We start from the raw sequence: 23,230 nt of genomic DNA, 5'->3' as shown, positions 1-23,230 counted from the left end.
GGAAGAAATCTGTTTCAACCGCATTGTGTTGCAGTTTCAGGTTGATAAGTTTTTATTTCTGGCTGAGTTTCCAGAGATCTCTAGACTACTAGTATGACATCTATAGGAGGGTAAGTTTGTGTGGGGAAACAAGAGCAACTTATTGATAAATTGTATTTCTCAAGGCAGTCAGTCTGGTTTGGGTGTAGAGGAAAGTCTGCTGTTTCCTTTGATAGAGCCTTGTGGTAGTTAAATCTTATTGATAAGACACTTCATTTAAAGAAAAAAAACTCCAAACTTGCCATGTGTTGTTTCAGGAGTCAGAGATATGGCCGCATGTCTTATGTATGCTATCTGGAAACTTTTAACTGAGGATTTTCAGTATTGTTTTGTGTGGTTACTTCCCCCTTGGCTTTAAAAAGATATAAACACCTTCTGTGATGTGTATTACGATCTACCAACTTATGCTACCTCTTAAATTCTGCTATATTTTACAGTTAAAGACTAATTTCCTTCAGGCTTGCAGTTAACTTTCCTGGATCTCTGTATATTTAAAATGGTTACATAAGCCAAGATTAAGTGGTTATAATTTTCAAAGATACAGGATGGTGGCTGAAGATAGCTGCTGCCAGGATTGCCAGACAGAGTGACTGCAAGCAAACAGTCTGGAACAATTTTATGGTAGTAGACAAAAATTGGAGACGGCTTCTTCCAAAACAGAATAAATAGGACTGCAGTCAACATGAAAGCTCATGTTCTTTGGGGGTGGGTGGGTGAAGGGTAGTTAAACCTTTTAATTTGGTTCATCCATCTTACATCTCCAGAGTGTACTCTGGAGGTTTGTATTGGTATTTACTGTAGCGATATTTATTCAGCACGATTGGGTGTTGGCTCTGAGTTGAGATATGGCTGTCACACAGGAAATTGAGCTATAACCAGTAACAAAGTTCTAATCAGAAGGTCACAACCAGTTGTATTTTATTTAGTTAAAACAACTTGCTTCTATGTTGTCACACATACTTTCCTGTAGAAAGTTATCTGGAAATAGTGTAAGAAAAAAAAAATCTTGTGATGCCGTGACCAAAGAAAGTCAGTGTGATTCCACAACTGCTATTTTTTTTTTCATAGCCTACAGGCATTTCTCCTGTAAGACTTCTTTGCATCCAGGTTTTCCTGGACATTGAAAAAAACCCCTGTTAATCTCCTCAGATGTTGTTAAATGTCATTTTTTTCCTATGCCCTGCCTTCCCCCTGGAAAATTTTTGTGAAACAGTCAGCTTTCACTGTTAGTAGCTTGATAATCACACTTATCTCAAGAGCCAGTGCTGCCCAGCTGGTGGATCCATATTTGCTGCCTTTAAACTCTTAAAGTGTAATGTGCATTTAACTACAAATGCATTTTTTTCTCCAAAGTTTGTCTGTACTCTAAGTAAACATAGGACTCAGTTTAGAGCCAGTTCTCACTGTGGCTCTGTAGTGCTGGGGAGAAGTATTCCTGCAGAAGTCTTGGACATTGCGTATGATTATGTCTAGGGCTACGTATGTCAGAGTAACCCACAAAACTAAACGAGTAGCTGCATAAGACCCTATGTAGTCCTACAGTTCCTTATACCAGTTTCCTTATGTCCTTTTGCAGGCAAGTCTCAACTATTGTTTCCTTATATTTGTAATTAAAACAAAACCTTGTTTTCACATTTTTTTAATCTCTTGTAATCTACTAGAAGAAAACCTTGCTTAACTATGCAGAGCTTTCCTACTAATATCTCTTGTCATAGTGGGAAATCAGTGGTTTAAAAAGATTTAGATGGTATTCTAGATTACTAGGTTTGTAGTAGCTATGGTAAACCTTCAGTGGTTTAGTTCTCTAAATTCCTTCTGTGCCTAGCTTTTTTGGTTTTTTAGCTGTTTGATGTATCTAGCTGGTTTCTAGCTCTCGCAATGGAAAAAGAATGCAGAAGTCAATTGCAAAGATGATAAAAAGTAGATGAAGCCTGAGACAATACAACTAGAAAATTCCCGGGGTGAAGACAAGACTGGGATTGTATGGATGAACTAGGAAAGTAGGTAGAAGATTTGGGAGTGAGCCTGTGTTCTTTCCTGTAAATTTGATAGTGTAGACTTTCCGCTTGGCATATGGATGCTCTTGTGTGTTACTTGGACTGCAGCTCTGAGCTCAGGCTGTCCTAGAACTCGTTTTGTACAAGCTAAAGTCTTTGGCATATGGATACAACATGAGTTTAGGTACTTCAGCAAGGTTAGAGGGTAAATCAAACCGTTCACACTGTCATAACCACTGTCACTTATTTCCTGGTGCTCATCTATCTGTATTAGTCTCTTTAAGAGCTTCATTTAATTATGGCATGATTCGTACTAGGTTCTGTACTGACCGATAACTTGCAGTGAAACAGGAGTAATCAGGAGTTTGCAGATACGGTCCATTGAATGGTACAGCCTGGTTACGCACATCAATTGTAGCTCTGTACCACCTCCTGCAAACATTGCTTTAAATTCTGCAGCCATGTGCTCTCAGTTCTTGATCGTCTGCATCCAAGCACATGTGATATATCCCATTTAAATGAGTTCAGTTTAGATCTATCCTGACGTAAACCATTTCTATGATATCTCGTGTAAATGCTTGTATTTTAGTGACGAAATTAGCTGAGTCTGGTTTACCATTAAATGTTACAGTGAAAGCTAGGAGTAAGTTTGCATTCTTGGAATAGCAAAGTCTCAAATACAAATGTTTCAAGGAGGATACAGTGTTTGAAAATAAGTATGTAAAAAAAAAAAAAAGTACCCGACTATCAGTTTTCACCTGCAGATCTTGGACTTCCAGGAAGAAACTAAGGCCTTGTAAATTATCTGTAGGTGGATGATTTGCACTCTTTTGTATCTTAAGATGTGTGAGTTTGTTCTTTCAAATGTTCATCTACTTACACGGGGAGCGAAGAGATTTAATTTGGCTGTTAAAACTGTAGAAAATCTTCCACCTTGGAAGAAGTGAGTTTTGGTAGATAATAACGAGTTTCTTGTCCTTCTTTGTATAGATCCACCTTCTCTTTTTTCCTTTGCAAGTTTGTTGTCTGCTACATAGATATTAATTGCTTTTAAAGACTTGTTTTCACTTATAAGATTTGACTTATGAAACTTATTCTTTCCCGCAGTGAACAGGTTCTACACTGCTATTAGAAACTCTTACTGAGTGTCAACAATATGTGTCTGCGTGACCACAGGATACTCTTCATGTTTACACTCTCTCCCTGACTTGCATCAAGTGATGGCTTGAATGCCTGTTGAGAAGAGTACCCTTCACAGATTTGAAAGTCGATAGTGTTGCCTTCCTGCTTTCTCTTCTACTTCCTATGTGGTTCTCCGGAATTCCTTAACAGTAGGAGAACTGGAAACCTAAAACTTAACTTTGTGTACTTTGGTATTCCATGTAGTGGAGGGTGTTTGAACAAAAGAAGCGTGTGTGCACGTATATAGAAAAAGGATGTGAAATTAATAGTAATTGGATAAGTATGGGAGAGCTAGGGCTGAAAGCTAACATCTGCTTGGTTTTTGAAGCTACATTATTAACTTAATGACCTGTATTCAGTTTCACTATAGCCATGTAAAATCTCAGTTAAGTTACAAATTCCAATGGATATTAGAAGAATTAAGCCTCCATTAAACTAAATTACTCTAGCCTAAAATAATTATGCCTCCCCTCCCCGCCCTGAAATATCTAGGTTAGGGCTTTAAATTGAAAACTTAGTAATTTGGTCACAGCTATTTGGTAACAAGTAAAAATTGAACAGCATATTTATCTTATTGCAGGAATCTCAGTGTGTTGTCTGCCCTCTAAGGTGGGGAAAATGGAGAGAATGACCATTACTGGATGAATTGTCCTGTTGCTTTGGAAAAAAAAAAAAAACCAAAACAAAACACAACAACAAACCAGGAGCTTTGTTCTTTTTTGCAGCCACTGATCTTCTCTTGGCTTGGAATCCCATTTGTCTGGGCCTGGTAGAGGGAGTCATTGGTAAAGTTCAGCTTCATACAGGTATGTGGTTGGTTGTTTTTTTCTTTTACTGCTAACGCACTTTGTTTTAAAGTCAGTGGTACTACAAATAATACTGTGTCACTCAAATGGAATTATGTAGTGTTCTTTGCAAGGAGGAGTACTCCCCAGCGATGAACTTGTCAGTGATTATATTATAGCTCCAGATGCACATTCCCTCTACTTTCCACTGTATGTATTTTGGTTCATCACTGTCTTGTAAAAATGGAGAACTGCATTCACAAAGAGTAGAAATTTGTGTTTGAAGCTCTATCAGAGGCTCCATGGGAGATGTATAGAATACTTGCACATTTTGAATAATCCTTTCAAGCAGTTTTTTGTTGTCCTGTGGTACAGTGCAAAAACTAATGGTGGAAGTTTTCACAAAAATGTAAGGCTTGAATTCTCAATACTATATGAAAACCTGAAGAATAATTATACCTTAATAGATGACTATTTGAGAGCAAAAGGAGCACTTAAACTTACTTGGTTTTAGATGTAAGACATAGCTATGAAAAGAAAGCAGGCGCAGAATGCATTGTGATTTAATGTTAAGCCTGTCTCTAACTGATTCTAGTAACTTTTTCCTGTAAAAAAAGTCAATGCTCTTTAGCTGTAGTCAGCTGCAAATTCCTGTAGCCATAATAAATACTTATTTTGATATAAGCCAGCTTTGTTTAGAAAGATTCTTCTGCCAGTAGAGCTCTGGATATCTATTTACTGGCAGGTAGGAAAGCTAGCCATAAACTCTGCTTCACTTACTGTGTGCTGTTCTTTTTGTAAATGCTTAGACCCTGCATTTAAAGTAGTGCCTGGCAATATGATCAATACAGGTAAAGTTTCAAGTGTGTTCCAGGATAGCAGGATGGATTAAGTGCTGAAGTAGATCGGATGTTTGTGGTCTGTTGAATAGAAACAGATTAGTCAAGGTGGCAGGGGCATACTAGCAGTAGGGAAGGAAGGAAAACAGACTGGTACGTCACTGCATGAGTGTACGACAGATCCAGTTCTAGAAAACGCTTGGCTCTGTATTACTGTAATGCCTAGGTCTCATTTCTGAGAGTAATAGTTCACATCTCTTCATGAAGCTTATGATCACATCTTCTTTCCAATTGCATTGCTTCATCTTCTTTGAATTTCACCTGATATCTTTGTCTGTGCCTGTTCTACAGATCTATTCAGCCATCCTCTTTCAGATCTGACGCTATGAAGCGGTTCAGATCCTGCCATCTCACTTTTTCTTCTCATCCAGGTTGTCTGTGCTGTTCAGCATGTGCATGATGAATGATGGCAAAACTCCAGTAACGACCTTTCTGCTGTGGGAAAATGATCATTGATTGTTCTAGCATGGTTTTTTGTTGTGTGTGTTTTGCTTTTTGTTTTTGTGGGGTTTTGTTTGTTTGGGTTTGTTTTTGTTAAACAAAGCACTTAGGTACACAAAGGCCTTCCCCCCACCCCCCCCCCCCCTGCCTCTAGGGAGTCTAGTATAAAAACCTTTGAAGGGAGAGACCTTGTCAAATGCTTTCTGGATGGTCTAGTGTGTTATGGCAACTGAATACCCTTGCGTGTGCTTATGGTGAGGCACTTCCTCTACTTATGAAAGCTGAGTTGAATCTTTCCCCAGCATGTGACACTTCAACAGGTGCCAGCTTGCTGTTGTCAAATAAATTAAGATTACCAGGTAATAAGTCTGATATCTTGTCGTTTTTCCATGTATCCTGTAGAGCTACTGAATCAGTTATGCTCACCCCAGCGCTCCATTCCGTTGCTGCTTAGCCCAGCTGGAAGCATTTTGTTTTCTCTCTGCCTTGTTCAGATGACACCATCACAAACTGCTCATAGACTATCCTTCTTGTTGTCGATATTCTGGTACTTAGTGATGTAACTGTCCAGTAAACAGACATTTATTTTTCTACCTCCTAATGTCTGAAGAAAGATACACTCTCCAGCTATTTATTCTTCCTCTTCTGCTGAGAACTGCTGCTCCCCTGTACCTGCTGACAGTTGCTGATGAGCATCCTCCATCAGGCTGTGGTCAAAATGAGAAGGGCTTATGAGATGTCTTACACGGGTCTCTTGAAACCTATTGCTGTCAATGAACTCTCGCTTGATCATAATCAAGTGTAGCTTTATGTAATCCTCTAGCTGAATCATCTAATGCTGTGTAACAGTAACCTGTCTTCATTACTTATTCTTGCATCAATCTTTGTCACCTGGAAACTTTATCAGCAGAAGTTGTATAAATATTTAACACTGCTGGACCATTATTTCCAGACTTACTGTGCTGCAGAAGCTGGGCAAAGTGCTTTTCTCCCAGAGCTGATCTAGAATGGGAGGACTTGTTGCTCTGATTTTTTTTTTTCCCTCCCCTGCTGCCAGACTATAAGGATCAGAAAATTTAATTTGAAGCTCTTTTGGCTAATTAGTCCTGTATGGGCTTGTCCTGTTCAGAACCTTGTTACTAGCTATTCTTGGAAAGAAGTACTGGTGTGTGTGTTAAAAATGCTTAGCACATGCTGACTAATACTAGAAACCTTAAATACCTTTTAAAGTGCACTCTAAAGCTCTCACTAAGCCTATATGCACTTTAATGTCTTGGGCATAGATCCTTACATGTTCTTGAAAGATTTGCTTAATGCAAGAATGCTGGAGTAGTCCTAAGATGGCCTTGACGTGTTCTGTAGTCAGTCTGGGGCTGTCCTTAATTTAGCTTTGAAATACCCTTGCCAAATTGCTGTAACTAGGGGTAGGATTTAATTTACTCTTAATCTTGCTGGTTTTATTGCTGGCCTAGTACAGGAGAATCTGTAGGAAAGCTTCTGTGGCAGGGAAGCAGTCTCGTAGAAACCAGCTAGCCAATATTACATGGCTTATTTTTTAATTCTTTAAAGAATTTTGCCATGAGAGGGTCAGTTGTACATCTGGACGTAACTGTACACTCACATTGGAGATGAAAGTCTACTTAAAGTATCATTTGGTTCTTCCTCAATAGTGAATTTTCTTAAACATTAAGATGCTTTTTGGGGGAAAAACCCCAAACATCCAAACAACAAAACCTTAATTGAATGTCAGAATGCGAAGATACGGTCTCTTACTTTTTTTCTGGCTCATCCCAAGATGACTTGTAAGAAAATGTCGAGTAAAAATAGAATTAGAAGGAAAAGGATTTTAGGAGGTGTTGTGGAGATATGTTACTGAACAAGGCCATTGTACACTTTTTTTCTTGGTTCAGATGCACAATTAAACTTGTCTCTGCATGATCTTCCCATATAGAGGCAAGCATATCTCTTGCATAAACAGTGTCTCCTTTACAGAATATTAATTTTGTTTTGTGGTCTAGTTAGCGTGCATTCATACAAAATATAAGTGTAGCCACTCTATTTCCTTTTGTCAAAATCCCAATACAGAAAGAAGTCGTGGGTGGGGTTTTTTGTTAGAATAAAAATTAGATACTTTAATCCACCAAAATGGTAATGTGTGTTGGGTTTGCGTGGCAGGGTTTTGGTAGCGGGGGGGCTACAGGGGTGGCTTCTGTGAGAAGCTGCTAGAAGCTCCCCCTGTGTCTGACAGAGCCAATGCCAGCCGGCTCTAAGATGGGCCCGCCGCTGGCCAAGGCCAAGCCAATCAGCGCCTCTGTGATAACATATTTAAGAAGTAGAAAAACACTTAGAGAGAGAGAGAGAGCTTTTGCAGCCGGAGAGAGGAGTGAGAAGATGTAAGAAACTCTGCAGACACCAAGGTCAGTGCAGATGGAGGGGAAGGAGGAGCTCCAGGCGCCGGAGCAGAGATCCCCCTGCAGCCCGTGGTGAAGGCCACGGTGAAGCAGGCTGTCCCCCTGCAGCCCATGGAGGAAGGATGAGGGGGTGTAGCGATTCCACCTGCAGCCCGTGGAGGACCCCACGCCGGCGCAGGTGGAGGCACCTGAAGGAGGCTGTGGCCCGTGGGAAGCCCACGCTGGAGCAAGTTCCAGGCCGGACCGGTGGACCCGTGAAGAGGGGAGCCCACGCCAGGGCAGGTTTGCTGGCAGGACTTGTGACCCCGTGGGGGACCCCACGCTGGAGCAGTTTGCTCCTGAAGGTCTGCACCCCGTGAGAGGGACTCCATGCTGGAGCAGGGGAACGATGAGAGGAGTCCTCCCCCTGAGGATGAAGAAGCGGCAGAAACACCATGAGATGAACTGACCGTAACCCCCACTCCCCGTCCCCCTGTGCCGCTGAGGGGGGGAAGGTTGAAGCCGGGAGTGAAGTTGAGCCCAGGAAGATGGGAGGGGTGGGGGGAGGTGTTTTAAGAGTTGATTTTATTTCTCATTCCTCTACTCTGTTTTGCCTAGTAATAAATCAGATGAATTCCCTCTCTAAGTTCGGTCTGTTTTGCTCGTGACAACAATTAGTGAATGATGTCTCCCTGTCCTTATCTTGACCTACGAGCATTTCGTTATGCCTTTTCTCCCCTGTTTAGTGAATGAGGGGAGTGAGAGAGCGGCTCTGGTGGGCACCTGGCCTCCAGCCAGGGTCAACCCACCACATAATGGTAGCCTGAAACTGAATCACTTTTGATCAGAGACTACTTAGCAAGTTGATCAAATGTTGTAGTGCTAGAAATTGCTCATAGCTAATACTGTGTAGCTCACTATAACCTGCATTTCCTAACCAGTTCCAGCAAATTCCACTTAACTCATTCATTGCTACCACACACTTTTCAGTTTCTTGGTCAAAGCATACTCCTACGCAGTTTAATGTCTGTATTTGTATCAATTTGATGTGTTCTTCCAGTGCTGGTTAATTAAGACCCAAATTAAACGCTGCTGGCAAGATTCCATAGACCCAGTAAACAGAAGGGAAGTGGAGTTCCTCCTTCCCTATCCCCAGGAAAGGAAAGGTTTTTTTGTTAGCATGCCTCTGAATCTTGATAGAAACAATGAGTGGTTCAGCATCTCTTCAATGCGATGTAAGTGCTGCCCTTTCTAACTTCATCCAATCAACAACTTAAAACATTCTTTTTGCATGCAACTAATTTTCAAGTTATTCAAGTAACAAAAAAATAAGAAAATGGTAGCATGGAATTTCTTGGCTAAAATCAAAATACTTGCAAAACCCAGCATTTATAGTAAACTTATGCACAGCTTAAGAAAAGCTACTGCAAAAGCATTTGGGGAAACTAAATGCTAGATTGTTTGGGAAGTGTTAGAGAAGATAAACAGCAGTGATGTGCTGACAGTGTTGAAGCAAAAGAGGACCTGAATTCCTGTTTTAGTGAGGAATGGGAGGTGGTAGTAGCTTACTATATCTGTAGTACTTTAAATTAGTAGTTGCCATTTACTCTACCATAGTTCATAAAACACTAAAAATGAACATTAGGTCTTAAGAGATGGTTTAAAACATGCACTCTTCTGGAATGACATAGCTGTAGTGTTCTCCTGTATACACCATACCTCCCACATTTAGTAGACAATAACTAATCTTTTTTTCTTTATAGCTATTCTGTAGAACCACTTTTTTAACTGCAGAAGCACACGCTCTATTTAGGGATTCAGTTATTTAGATACTGCTGGCAATTATAATATACTACTTCTATGGCTATTGTTGAAGCTTTTACTTTAGGACATATTTTATCTGCATAATTACTTCCTGACTGTTTTCTTTTGATCTGCTGGGGAATTCCTGTTCTTTCCATGTTATGTGGCTCTGGCTATAATTCAAATAGAGTTTTGAAATGTACACCAAGATGACTTTGCATTTTTTAAAATGATAAAAGGATACAGAACTTACTTGGCTGTATTAAGCTCTTAAGTTCTTGTTTACTGCTACCAGGGTTTGTTAATATGAGGTAAACGGAAGAGTAGCCAGAGATTTTTCTTCTTTTCCAGATTTCACTAAATTCTGCTTAGAAATGCCTTTATGTTATACTTTTTCCCAGTGGAATCATATTGATTATTTCACTGGAGCTCTAGATGATATCCTTTCTTAGAGTATCTTTTTTTGTTTCTTGACATACACTGGTGATCTCCTCGTAAGAGTAAGGTTGTGTGGCTAGCCTTCTGTAGGTGGGAGTAGAGGAGATACCCAACAGGACTGTCTGTCTGGATGCCCTCTTGTGCAACCCTTCTGTTAAGCTTGGATTGCCCTGGGTTTCCAGAATGTATTGGTTTTTGCCTACTGGAAAGCAATATAGAAAATGCTAGACCTTCTTTTTAAATGGAGCAGTAGACTTCTTCATCTGTTGATGGTGTTTTTGGCAGCATTTCAATTTCCCCTTTTAAAAAGGATTTTCTTACCAATTCATTGGTCTTCTCACCGTTGCATAGAATCTGCCTGTTTTCCTCAGCTTCCCTTTTCTTGTTTCCACCTTACCCCCATGGCTGCTAGGTAGAATGCTGGAGGCAAAGGCCTCCAGGTTATCCAAGGTTCTCCAAGTTATGTTGCCTGAACAGAAAAGCTGTTCCAGCACCTGATCTCAGTGAGGATAACTGTCTTGCTGGCATTTGCTGTCACTCTCTTGTCCTTATTTTTTTTTTATCCTTTGACCAGTTTTTAGGGGACTATACTTGTGTCACATAACCTGGTCCAACCTCAGAGCTGACCCTGCTTGAGCAGGGTGACATCTTGAGATCCCTTCCGACCCGATCTTTGTGATCCTACAGAGGTTATGATTCTGATGCTGTGTTCAGGAAGTAATGCAGGACTCCCTTGAGAAGATGGCATACTTTAAATAAGTGGTGCATGTCTTCATTCCCCTTCTCCCTTTTTGGGGGGCAGCCTCTGGTTCTCACAGCTCGTAATTTGTAATTAAGACTATCTGTAACTTTTAAAGGCTTCTTAGTACCCAACATAAGCACATCTCTTTTCTAAAGTTAGTAACAGAATGAAAATAGGGGATGGAGTGTCATATCACACAGTAGTCTATTTACAATGATTATTCCTTTTCTTTAGATAGAAGATACTGCTGTTTAGACATATCTTGTCAGATGTGGGTTGAAGTGTTAAAGGTAATTTTAATTGCAGTTATTGGAAAGATGCTTACAATTTTGATAGAGCTTTAATTCTATGCTGAAAGTATATTGGAAAATCTGGGAGATAGAAAAATTCTGGGTTTTCTGTGATTTTTTTTTTTTTTAAACACACAATCCTGGGTTTTTCTTAAGCAGTCAGAGGACAAAGTACTGCTTAGAATTTACTGAGCAAGGAAAACAGACTGCATTTGCTATAAAACCTCTAAAAAGATTTTTTTTTTTCAAAGGTTGGATAATGTATTTGAAGGCATAGTACATGAGACGACAATCTGTCACAAGTGTGGAAGCATATTCAAGTCTACCATAGCGGGCTGGAATGTCTGTGTCTGACCTCTTCAGTTAAACTCAGTTGGCTGCTGCTCAGTCGGGAGAAATAGTGTGTATATGTCTAAGACTTTCTGTGCCTTTTCCATCTGTCTTAACAGAACTTTCACTTCTGACTCATAAAAGCCCAGCGTTCTACTAGCATGCTGCTGATCTAACCAAGGGATTAAACTCTAGGAAGTTAAAGTCCAGGCACTATTCAGCAATCAGTGAGAATGCTTGTTCTGTGCCCCTCTTTAAAGCTATAATTGCAGATGTTGTAGATGGAACGTGTGTATGGAATGCACCTGTTACCAATATCTTCATTAATCTTTGGCTCATTAATTTCTACACCACTTAGATGTGTGTACTTCAGGAATGATGTGAAGCTTTAAACACACATGAGCTGCTTTATGATGCAGTCCATGTTTGCTCACCAGATTTCTTAACTCATGAATCTTGTAATCAGGTGTTACCTGTGTCTGTCTTGTTTGCTGCTTTATAGGCAACCAAAGGTACAAAGGGAAAATCTTAGCTTGCTGTCTGAGCTCCAGCTATTCTTTTTAAATTGTACTGCCATTAGTGATAGTGGTGAGGATGTGCATCATCCTAGAGATTGCCTAATTGCTATAGATGAATTAGTGGTAACTTTACCTCTAACAGGTAAGTCTATGAAATAGTCTCCTTATTATATTAGAGACTAAATAAGCATTGTTTTTTAGAGTGTTGGGTTTTTTTTAATTGCAGTGCATAACAACAAACATAGCAATAGCAAATTATCATTCATTGGAGTCTTCTAGTCAAATGGTTCCTGGCAGGGGTTTTACACTGGGGAGAAGCTTCTGGCAGACTAATCAAAGTAAATGCCTGACAGAAAAATCAAAGCATCTACTAATCTTTTTCCAGATTTACCGTGGTGGCTACTTTTAATTCGTCAGAAAGCATTGATTGGCAAACTTCCAGGAGACCATGAGGTTTGCAAAATAACAAAGATTGCAGTGATTCCACTTTCTGAAACAGAACCTCAGGATCTAGAATTAGAGGTATGACTATCTTCAGTGAATTCTGCTTTCCCCCGTCTGCTTCAGTGAAATTTAAATGTGAAATATAATAGTTAAGCACATGCCTCTTACTCCTTTTTCCTGGTGTATGCAGACATACTGAATATTTTATGCTTTTTTAAATGCCATTTTTGATTAAAAGGGTTTTTTTTAAAATAGAAATCACAAGTTCTGCTAGGAAGGGAAATTACAATAAAATTAGACCCAAATTTCATAAAGACTGAAAGTACCACACAAGAACAAAATCTTACTAGTGTAATTGAGCAACAGGTCACTTGAGAACAGAACTGAATCCACTGGAATAATCTAAAGAGACAAAGCTGTAGACTAGGACAGGAACCTTGTTTTTTTTGCTTAGAAAAAAGCTCTCCTGATTACCTTTTAACGACTAGGATGGTAAGACTTTCAGTAAATCCTAGTACACTAAGATGATGTACACTGTAGTTAGTAGACTGTTGGGAGAACAATTCTGGTTTCAGGCTTCTTTTTTCAACATGTGTGGCAGGGACGGAGATGATGGGGGGGCGGGGGACACACAGGATGACTTGTGATGGTCTCTATGGTGCCTGTATGACAGCGTGAGAATCCCTCCCTGAAGAGGGAAGGAGTAATGTGGAATCTCCAGAGCTTTGGTGGAACCCTAGGAGCATGAAAAGCTGCCGAAGCACTGCTTCAGAGTCTGGGGATTAGCATCTCCCAGGGTCTGGGATCCAAGAATATGACTGGAAATCGAGATGTAATACCTTCCTGTTCTCAGTCATGTAGGCGAGAACATACCACATCTGCTGGGTGCTTCTGTGCCTAGAAACTTGTGTGAGATCTCAGATTTGCAGTGCCCTCTCCCAGGTACTTCAGCTGCTAACCCCTGAGGCTGTCCTCAAATATCTGTAAGACAGGGCTTCATGTGTGTGTTTTTGGGAGGGAGGAAGCTGCCCTCTGAATCAGGAGAGAGTATATATTTTTTTTTAAAGGATGCTCTTGCTTCCATCTTGTTTTGGACTCTTAATTCTATAACTTGGCTTCAAAGGAAACCCTTACTTTAAATAATTGTATTATTTTTCCTTTATCCATTATCTTTTGGGAAAAAATCTGCAAGTGAGTAATACTAATTTACAGTGTTATTTTGGTGGGAAGTTGAGATGGGTCTGGTTACTCAAGTCATATCAAATTGAGGCAGACATTCTCACAATCACAGGAGAAAATGCCTTTTATAAAAAGAGGGAGAAATATGCTATAGATAGAAACCTGCACGTTTGCCCTGTATTTCAGAGTGTCTCCCCTAGATTTGTGGACATTGCAGTCTTGTTTTGTAGACTTTTTAAAGTTTCCTTGAACTTGTTAGAGTGTATTTAAGTATTGGCTTTAATTCAATGTTTAAATCATTATTTAGCTCTGTAAAAAGCACCATTTTGGGATAAACAAGCCAGAGAAGATTACGCAGTCCCCAGATGACACAAAATTTCTGCTGAAGACTCTTACTCAAATTAAATCAAATGTGTCTGCTCCAAATAAAAAGAAGGTAAAGCTTTCTACTGTTTTCTTGGGGCTTTTTTCAAAATGTTTAGCTGGTAATTGAAAGGCTGTGGTGGACGATAGAATGGAGTACTGTGTTGGGTTTGCGTGGCAGGGTTTTGGTAGCGGGGGGGCTACAGGGGTGGCTTCTGTGAGAAGCTGCTAGAAGCTCCCCCTGTGTCTGACAGAGCCAATGCCAGCCGGCTCTAAGACGGGCCTGCCGCTGGCCAAGGCCAAGCCAATCAGCGCCTCTGTGATAACATATTTAAGAAGAAAAACACTTGGAGAGAGAGCGAGCGCTTTTGCAGCCGGAGAGAGGAGTGAGAAGATGTAAGAAACTCTGCAGACACCAAGGTCAGTGCAGATGGAGGGGGAGGAGGAGCTCCAGGCACCGGAGCAGAGATCCCCCTGCAGCCCGTGGTGAAGGCCACGGTGAAGCAGGCTGTCCCCCTGCAGCCCATGGAGGAAGGATGAGGGGGTGTAGAGATTCCACCTGCAGCCCGTGGAGGACCCCACGCCGGCGCAGGTGGAGGCACCTGAAGGAGGCTGTGGCCTGTGGGAAGCCCACGCTGGAGCAAGTTCCTGGCCGGACCGGTGGGCCCGTGAAGAGGGGAGCCCACGCCAGGGCAGGTTTGCTGGCAGGACTTGTGACCCCGTGGGGGACCCCACGCTGGAGCAGTTTGCTCCTGAAGGTCTGCACCCCGTGAGAGGGACTCCATGCTGGAGCAGGGGAACGATGAGAGGAGTCCTCCCCCTGAGGATGAAGAAGCGGCAGAAACACCATGAGATGAACTGACCGTAACCCCCACTCCCCGTCCCCCTGTGCCGCTGAGGGGGGGAAGGTTGAAGCCGGGAGTGAAGTTGAGCCCAGGAAGATGGGAGGGGTGGGGGGAGGTGTTTTAAGAGTTGATTTTATTTCTCATTCCTCTACTCTGTTTTGCCTAGTAATAAATCAGATGAATTCCCTCTCTAAGTTCGGTCTGTTTTGCTCGTGACAACAATTAGTGAATGATGTCTCCCTGTCCTTATCTTGACCTACGAGCATTTCGTTATGCCTTTTCTCCCCTGTCTAGTGAATGAGGGGAGTGAGAGAGCGGCTCTGGTGGGCACCTGGCCTCCAGCCAGGGTCAACCCACCACAAGTACTAAGACCTAAAAAGAACTAGTGAGAAACTGCAGAATGTGCAGTTACTCTGTCTTGAAGTGCAATTATGTAAGAGCAACAGATAGTCAAAAATTAAATTGAAAACTGGAAAAATCATAGAATTTCAGCAGAATTACTAATAGAGTACCTTCTTACCAGGATTTGCTTCTACTGGGATTCTAAACTTCTACAAATTGCTCTGCGTAAGCATCTTGCCATATAGAATTGGAGACAAAATTCGGTGCACAGTTCCTCAGAGAACACCATACAATCTTATCAAAATGCTCTTAACACAGTAATGGCTTGGATTTGAAAGTCCAAACAATATTAAAATTGTAGATGCAATACTTCACAGAAACTCTTGAGACTGAAACTTCTGGAGCTTACATTGAAGTAGTATGTTTCAGGGTCTGACTGCTCTGAATGCCCTTATTGCTAAAAGTAACAGCATGGTATTTCTGAAGATGCTGTCTCTTGTACTCATCTCTGCTAGGAATTTTAAAATCCTGCTCCTCAATGAGAAAATGTTTGTCCTACAAGGTTAGAAATGGCATTTAGCAGCTATGGCTGGGGTCTTTTTCAATCAAAGAAAAAGCCATAAGAAAGCCATTACTTTTCTTTCAGATTAAAGAAAGCAAAGAAAAAGAGAAGCTGGAGAAGAGATTATTGGAGGAGTTGTTCAAAATGTTCATGGATTCAGACTCCTTTTACTACAGCCTGACCTATGACCTAACAAATTCTGTGCAGAGGCAGAGTGCGTGTGAGAAAACTAACTTACCACTGTGGCGAAAAGTAAGTGTGTGTGGGTTTATCCTCGTTTTGGGAGTTGTGCTGTTCAATAATGTGTGTGGGGCCCAAACTTGACTGGTCACATTGTCTGCGGGTATAGGCTACAGCACCTGAAGATCTTGCTCTGTAACCACCTCCAGTGCAAGGAAATGAAACAAATATCTCCAGTAGCATGTCTTGAACTGAGCTGTTATGTTCAACAGTAGTGAACGCTGGGCTTGTATGTACAGTTGTTGTGAATAACACTGGTGTCTTTACCAAAGATATTGCTAAACCTTATTTAAAGTATTGCAAAACCTGCCCTTTTTCTTTAAACAGGTTGATGACAGATTCTTTTGGAACAAGCACATGATTGAAGATCTCATCAGCATTGATGTGAGTCTTATTTCTAACAATGTGTATTTACATGAACTGTTCTTCAGTTTTTAGTTGAAATGTTTACTTAAGCCTCATAGAAGTTTACTTAAAAACCTGCGTGGCAGACAGGTCAGGACCAGGACTGTGCCCTCGGAAGCTGAGCAGCTGGCATTACCCCAGCTGGCCTTCCAGCAGCCTTCTAGTTAGCCTGCGATTGTTGCTAATGAATGCACATCAACTGAATTTAAAACGTTATTACAGTAAAGCAATGCGGAATAACTTGATGCGTGATATGTTTGTGCTGATTTGGTAAGGTAAACTTAAGATGTGTTTATCTGTGAAATGGATTATCCCTGGACAGAGCTGATTATTTGAGGAGGAGGAGGAGGAGGCAGAAAAGAAAGAAACTCTGAATTCCAGAATTTTCTTGAGAGAAGATTTTTGTCTTCCGAAGTGGAGAATACTGGTTTTCTCCTTGAACAGAGTAGCTGATCACTCTAACAATAGTGTAGAACAAGTTATTCTGAACAGCTAATCAGAGTAGTAAATAAAGCATTTTCCTAGTTATTGGGCACAAAGAAACATAGAACCGCCACTCTTTTTCTTCAGTGCATAATCTCAATTTTAAATTTAACTTCCTAGATAAACGACTGAGTTACTACTGTATGCCAATGTAAGTCAAGTCTTAGGTTCTTTTAAAGATGACAGTGGACATCTTGCTTATGCCCCGCATTTCTCTCTCATTTCATAATTGTATATACTCTAATGCTTATGGAGTCAGAGCAGGGTAAACTTAGATGCTGTGTGAAAGGTTGTATATAATGCAGGAGTTTATCTTATAACATGAAAAATACAACTAGATTATAAATGGATAACCTTGAATTAGTATGGAACTTGGATTTACATTCTGTTTAAGAAACTGAGGGTTTAGGGTGACAAAGCACTAATGTGCCCAGCCCTGAACCAGTTGGCTTGGGTACTAAGTTAGCCCATACAAAACTTATGCTAGTATGTTTTGCTGAAAACAGGCTAAGCAATATCACACTTTTAAATTTTTATCTGTCTACCTATACAATATAATATGCTGTATGTCCACATAGAGGTTGTAAAACTGCCTTGAGCAGAAACTAGATAGTAAATTACCAATATTTGCTGCTCTGTCTGAACTGACTATCTTTGTCTCTGACATGAGAAATTACTACTTTAAGTGTTTAAACAACACAGATGTAACATGTTATGAAAACTCCCTTTGGGGAAAGGGGAAAAGAAGCTTTTAAATACTGTGGGGTTGTCTTCTATCCCTAGACAGCTGGAAGTAGAGGAGGGCTCTTTGCTGTGGTTTGGCTTGCTTCATCTCCACAGAAAAATCTTAGGTTGCTTTCTCTTGCTTCCTCCTGGTTTAAAAGCCCTACAACTGATGGAGGAAAAAAATGCTGGTACCTCTTACAGAAATAAGACAAGAATATGGCAAAAATTTCTGTAAACATGAAAAGCATGTGAAGCAACTGTTTATAAATATAAGAAATAGCAGAAATAATTGTAGGTAATGTAGAACCAACAAGAATGTAAATGTTTTTTGTAACCTTCAGAATGCTGAAGTGGACTTCTGGATTATACCCATCATACAAGGATTTGTGCAAATTGAAGAGCTTGTAGTAAACTATAGTGAATCTTCTGATGATGATAAGAGCAGTCCTGAAACTCCTCCTCAGGAATCAACTTGTGTAGATGACATTCATCCAACATTTCTGGTGGCACTTATTTCACGCCGGAGTCGGCACAGAGCTGGTAGGCAAACATAGTTCAAGGTGCTGGGATTGTTGCTGAGTGCTGGAGAGAGATGCAGACGGTAAAGCTGGGAAGAGTGCTGGGGTGTTCAGCAGATGGTCAGCTCTTGTCAAAGTATGTGCTACAGCCTTTCCTGCTTATAGGAGGAAAAGAAAAGGCTGTAGTGCTTGCAGCACTACACAGCTCTTACTTTGAGCAGTTACCAAGTGAGCTTCACTAGTCTTCTCTTGGCACTGAATGTATCTGAGTGTGTCAGTTCTGAGATAAAGTTCCATCTTTGCAAAGAACACCTTGATTAGCACCTTGCGTACACCTCTGTCCTGGTACACTTCAGCAGGCCTGGGTGGGAGTTAAATTTTCAAAGGTCTTCCTCTGAGGGCTTGACAGCAGCTGATAGAGACTTGAAAAGGCGTGTGTGTGTGCCTGCGTCCCAAGAGGTGTTCGTGTAGGGCCAAGGTGTGAAATAAGAACCATGCTTTGATCCTGCACCTTATTTGACTTATTTTAATAGCAGCAAGGTGAACAAAAGTTATTCCCTGTCTTTAGGAGCACAGAAAGAAAGACTGAATCACTTCACACTTCAGTACGTTCTGTTCAAGTCCAAGCCTCTTCAGTCGATCAGGTTTTTTTAAGATATTCTCCACTGTGTCCAACTCCTTTCCTACACAGTTAGGTTTTTAACATGTCAAAACAAGAAAAAACTCTGGTGAGTCCCTGATATGGGACTGGCCTTTGTACCACAGTTCAATGCATTTAATTCAGTTCCCAGGAAAATTATTTGGTGGAACAACTCAGAATAAATATTTGAGGGTTTCATGGTAGTCGCTAGTTTGCAGTATGCCTCATTTATACTAAATTGTTTTACAGATACAGAAACTGAATAGCAGAGGGAAGATTGCTTATTGATTCCCTCTTACTATTCATGATACTATGCTCATCTGATTGCTAGTCCAGGGCATAATGATGAGGCTTTGGGCAACGTGGTCTAGTGGAGGGTGTCCCTGCCCGCAGCAGGGGGGTTGGAACTAGATGATCTTTAAGGTCCCTTCCAACCCAAACCATTCTATGATTCTATAAACTATGTAGAACTTTCTCCTTTGACTCAAAAAGATTGTTTCAGTAAATTGATCAAATGTTTTGATGGATAATTATAGGATTAAGTTGTGTGTTTAATTCATTCTGTAATATATAATTTTAGCCAAGTGTTCAAAGTGTTTTCATTTCTGAAATATTGTAGTTTAAAAAAAACCACCAAACCCAACCCCCCCCAAAAAAACCTGAGGAAACACTGATTTGAAAGCCCAAGATACTTTTATGTTAAATGTATCTGATTCTTTATTTGTCAGGCAACTTTTTGTGATTTATTTATTTTTTTTAAACCTAAATAAAACAATCACTGCACTAAATTATCAACATGCCCAAGACCTTAGTGAAAGGTATTATGAGATGAAGACAGACAGCTGCTCTTAAGCTTGGAGAGTAAGAGCCTAATGTCTGCAAAAGTTGAGATCTCAAAAGTAAGGGAGCTGAAGGTTCCTGTGCAATGATTTAGTTTGGGTTTTGGTGTAAGAGCCACTTTTGGTGGCAGGACATAAGTAAAGGCTATCTGATGCTTCAGTCTAAAAGCCCCCTTCTGATTAAATCCTGTAAAACTGCTTTGACATTTTGCGACCCTGTAAAGGTCCCTATGATAGGTATTTTACATTTGTTTCACTTCCCGATTCCTAACCTCTTCCCTTCTCTCCCATAGTCCTTAACTAGTGCTGTTGAGGTTCAGTTCAAAAGTTTAGTCTAGTGGTACTTCAGGACTTGGAACAGAGTTGTTCTGATTCTGTGGAACTGCATTTCCATTCTATAAACCATGGCCTTGAATCTTTCTCTGACCCTTTTTACGTAGTCCTTCCCCATCCCTTGCTATCACCTGCATCCTTTCTGAAATAGTGAGGTACTCTCCTCTCAGTAAAGGATATGCAAACACTGTTCTGTTTAGTGATCAGATCAGAGATGGCTAGGCAAAAAACTTGCATAGTCAGAAGAGCAGAATTAGTTACATGGATTAAAACTTTAGGGGAAGTCATCTGTTTTGTGGAACATGCAAATCTGCTTGTGGGATCTCTCACTGTGTGAAGCGGAGCATTTGTCAGTGGCCTTTAGTGCTTGGTATTTTCCATGAACCTAAAGTAAAACATTTTGCTAAACCTGACAGAATAGGTGACAGATCAGGCCCACCTTTAGGGTGGACTAGATATATCTGTGACTTTATAGTGCCAGTAGACTACCTTGCCCTGTCAGCTTACGTTCTACTGCTCGTAGTATATCAGTTATATTATCCATATAGTCAACAAAACTTTTGGGGATTGGACTGGGATAGGAGTGACTCTTACCATTGATCATGGATTTTGGCTAGAACTCTTCTTGTGTTACCATTGTCAAAAACAGTAGCAAAAGTTATTAAAGTTTAAGACTGATCATACTTAAATAGTATTCTCATTTGTTCTAGGAATGCGGTATAAGCGAAGAGGTGTTGATAAAAATGGAAATGTGGCAAATTATGTTGAGACGGAGCAACTGATTCATGTTCATAATCATACTCTTTCATTTATACAAACAAGAGGCTCTGTGCCTGTTTTCTGGAGCCAAGTTGGATATAGATATAACCCACGGCCTCGACTGGACAAGAGTAAGTATTTGAGTGGCATGCTTAAAGATCAGAGTTCCCTTAGGTTCGTTGGAGTCTTGCGTTACCAGTGGTCTTTTAGTGATGCTTTCTAGAAGCCAGGAATAACAGTAATGACTTGACTCCAGTTAACTCCTACTCTAATTGCAGCTATGCAGAGCTCTGACTTCTTGTCTATTGTTAATTCCAGCAGGTCTTGAATTTCAATATTTAATCAAGTACCTGTTTTATGTCTAGTTTTATTTATTTGTTGCATTGTTTTCTGGGTTGGGAAGGGAGACAATTTGGCTTTATCTTTTGAGAACCTGCTTAGACATTGATGTCTTTATAAATATCTTTGTTCACAAAGTTAACTTATGCTGAGGTTCCTTCTGCATTAAGAACTGTTGTTTCCATGCGGGAAACCGTAGACATGTCGTATAACCACGAGTTTTGTAGTGTGCTTTTGTCTTTTCTGAAATTAAGTACTATCTAGTGGGCTTTGTCAGATCTAAATTGCTTCCTTTTCCACTCAAAGATAATGCAAAAGTCAAAACGTGTAAGAATATTGATGAGACTGTAGCAATCTGGATGCTTATATGAACTAGGTATTCATAGCCTGAACTTTCTTAAAAGATAGAGACCAATGGAATCTTCTCCAGGTTTAGCATTGTAAAGGAGAAACTCTTCTCAGAAGGAAGCTAGTATGTTCGTGATCCTGTATAATCGGACTCCCACTGGATTGGGTTGACTGGCATCCTAGATCATAAAGATGTACTTCTGCAAGTCCAGCTTGTGTGGTGGATTCACACTGTCTTCTAGCATTAGCAGGTCTGGTCTTCTGCCATTGAAGACTGTTTTTTAGGGCTGAAAATAAAAATCTGGTTAGAGCTGAGCAGTTCTTTTTTGTTCATCTTTTTCTTCTTTTTTTTTTCCTTCTCTACTAGGATTTGTTAAAAAAAAATATTGAGGAATTATGTTTAATTTGATAGATTTACAGTTAGGAATTGAGACTTTGAGGAATCAGTGGTGCCTTGAATCATCTGGATAGTGGTTATGGTTTTTAGTTGCAAGTAGTTTTGTCCTCTAAGACTACTAGATAGCACTTTCAGTATTATCCCCTGTCCTGTGTGTCCCCCTCTGCAACTTGCAAACTTTTCTTGTACTTCAGTTTGCTTTTTCAAAAGATGCAAAACAGATGTAAGTACTCTTCTTTTGAAATAGATGTTTAAGTGGATGTGTAGTGCATATGTGGAAGGATTAAACAGGCTTATTAAAAGCTAATTTTTTGTCCAGTCTACTCTGCACAAAAAGCAAAATAAAGCAAACTTTAAGAATGGCGTTTTCTGTACGCTATAGTAGTAGAACAACAATGTTGAAGTTGAGCAAATTGATGAAAGACTTTTAAAAGTAATTCTGAACAGTATGTTTTGTTGTGTGTCTAAGTACTTGAAGTGAAGCATCTTGGGTTTTAGAGATTTTCTTTAGATTTAATACTTCAAACAGGACTTGTTGCCGAACAGGCTGTTTTTGTCTGACACTGCTCTGCCTTGTAGGTGAAAATGAAACAGTGTCCTGTTTTCGTGCGCATTTTGAAGAACAGCTGAAAAATTACAAAAAGCAGGTGAGTGCTACATCATAAAATAGTCATCTTATGATGAAAGTTAATGTTTTCAGTTTGTTTTTCTTGCTGAGTTGTGGGTTTTAGAAGCTTGTTGACAATTGGAAGGGTGGTACATAAATAGAATTTTATTAAATTTTTCAAGAATCCTTGAAAGTAACCTCTAAAACCCAGCAATAACTTAGAAATGTGTAAGCCCCACTTTTTGTGTACCTGTCTTGTGAATTCATAGCTTCTCTGTATTAAAATTCAGGTAGGCACATAACTGCTGGAGCTTATTTGATCTTGAGTACAATCTAGCAAAGATTGTAGCTTCAGGAAGATTACCTACAGATCTTTTAACTCTTGAGCTATTTGTTATTCCATAGTATATATCTAAGCAAGTCATGCACCATATGACAAGTGTTAAATTATTAAACTTTTGAACAGGTTATTATTAATTTGGTGGATCAGACTGGGAGAGAGAAGATTATTGGAGATGCTTACCTTAAACAAGTTCTTCTGTACAATAATTCAAATCTGACTTATGTGTCGTTTGACTTCCATGAGCACTGGTAAGAAACCTTTTACAAATGTCATGTTGCATCTTTTTTGATGAGTATGAAAGGAGAGTAAAAAGGAGGAGAAAAAGCCATTATTATTTCTACTTCATGAAATGCTTTTAAATAGGAAGAATACATTTTGTAAACTAAAGCACTATAAAAGTTCAAGTTTGGGTGACCAAGCATTGGTGTTTGTTGATCTTATGTCCCTGACCTGTTAAATATGCAGTTATTTATTAGGCAAAGCTTAGACGTTGTTACGCATTTTAAGCAAGATAGTTTCCTTAAACATGCCACGAATGTAAAGCCGTGGCTGTCCTGCTTTTCAAACTATGTAGCGTTCTGCTCTTAATTCTTTAGTACAAGCCATTCTTCTATTGCTCTTGCTTGTTTCTATAAACATACGATGGGTGCTTTCAGGACCCTGA

The 23,230-nt window shown here is 40.0% G+C and overlaps 1 protein-coding gene across 2 annotated transcripts in view; it reads left to right on the top strand.

Moving 5' to 3' along the window:
- Window positions 1–23,230, top strand: part of INPP5F (inositol polyphosphate-5-phosphatase F) — a 47,448-nt gene that overhangs the window by 11,108 nt on the left and 13,110 nt on the right. For both annotated transcript variants that reach the window (XM_054832319.1, XM_054832321.1), the window contains exons 2-10: window positions 3,944–4,024; window positions 12,240–12,376; window positions 13,785–13,913; window positions 15,674–15,841; window positions 16,157–16,213; window positions 17,785–17,983; window positions 20,484–20,663; window positions 22,196–22,263; window positions 22,690–22,814. In XM_054832319.1, the coding sequence (XP_054688294.1) occupies window positions 3,944–4,024; window positions 12,240–12,376; window positions 13,785–13,913; window positions 15,674–15,841; window positions 16,157–16,213; window positions 17,785–17,983; window positions 20,484–20,663; window positions 22,196–22,263; window positions 22,690–22,814 (1,144 nt within the window). The remainder of the gene's footprint in view (window positions 1–3,943; window positions 4,025–12,239; window positions 12,377–13,784; window positions 13,914–15,673; window positions 15,842–16,156; window positions 16,214–17,784; window positions 17,984–20,483; window positions 20,664–22,195; window positions 22,264–22,689; window positions 22,815–23,230) is intronic.

The sequence above is a fragment of the Grus americana genome, chromosome 7, assembly GCF_028858705.1.
Source record: "Grus americana isolate bGruAme1 chromosome 7, bGruAme1.mat, whole genome shotgun sequence".
Classification (NCBI taxonomy): domain Eukaryota; kingdom Metazoa; phylum Chordata; class Aves; order Gruiformes; family Gruidae; genus Grus; species Grus americana.
Note: the sequence above shows the minus strand (reverse complement) of the source record. Positions and strands in the feature narration are given on the sequence as shown.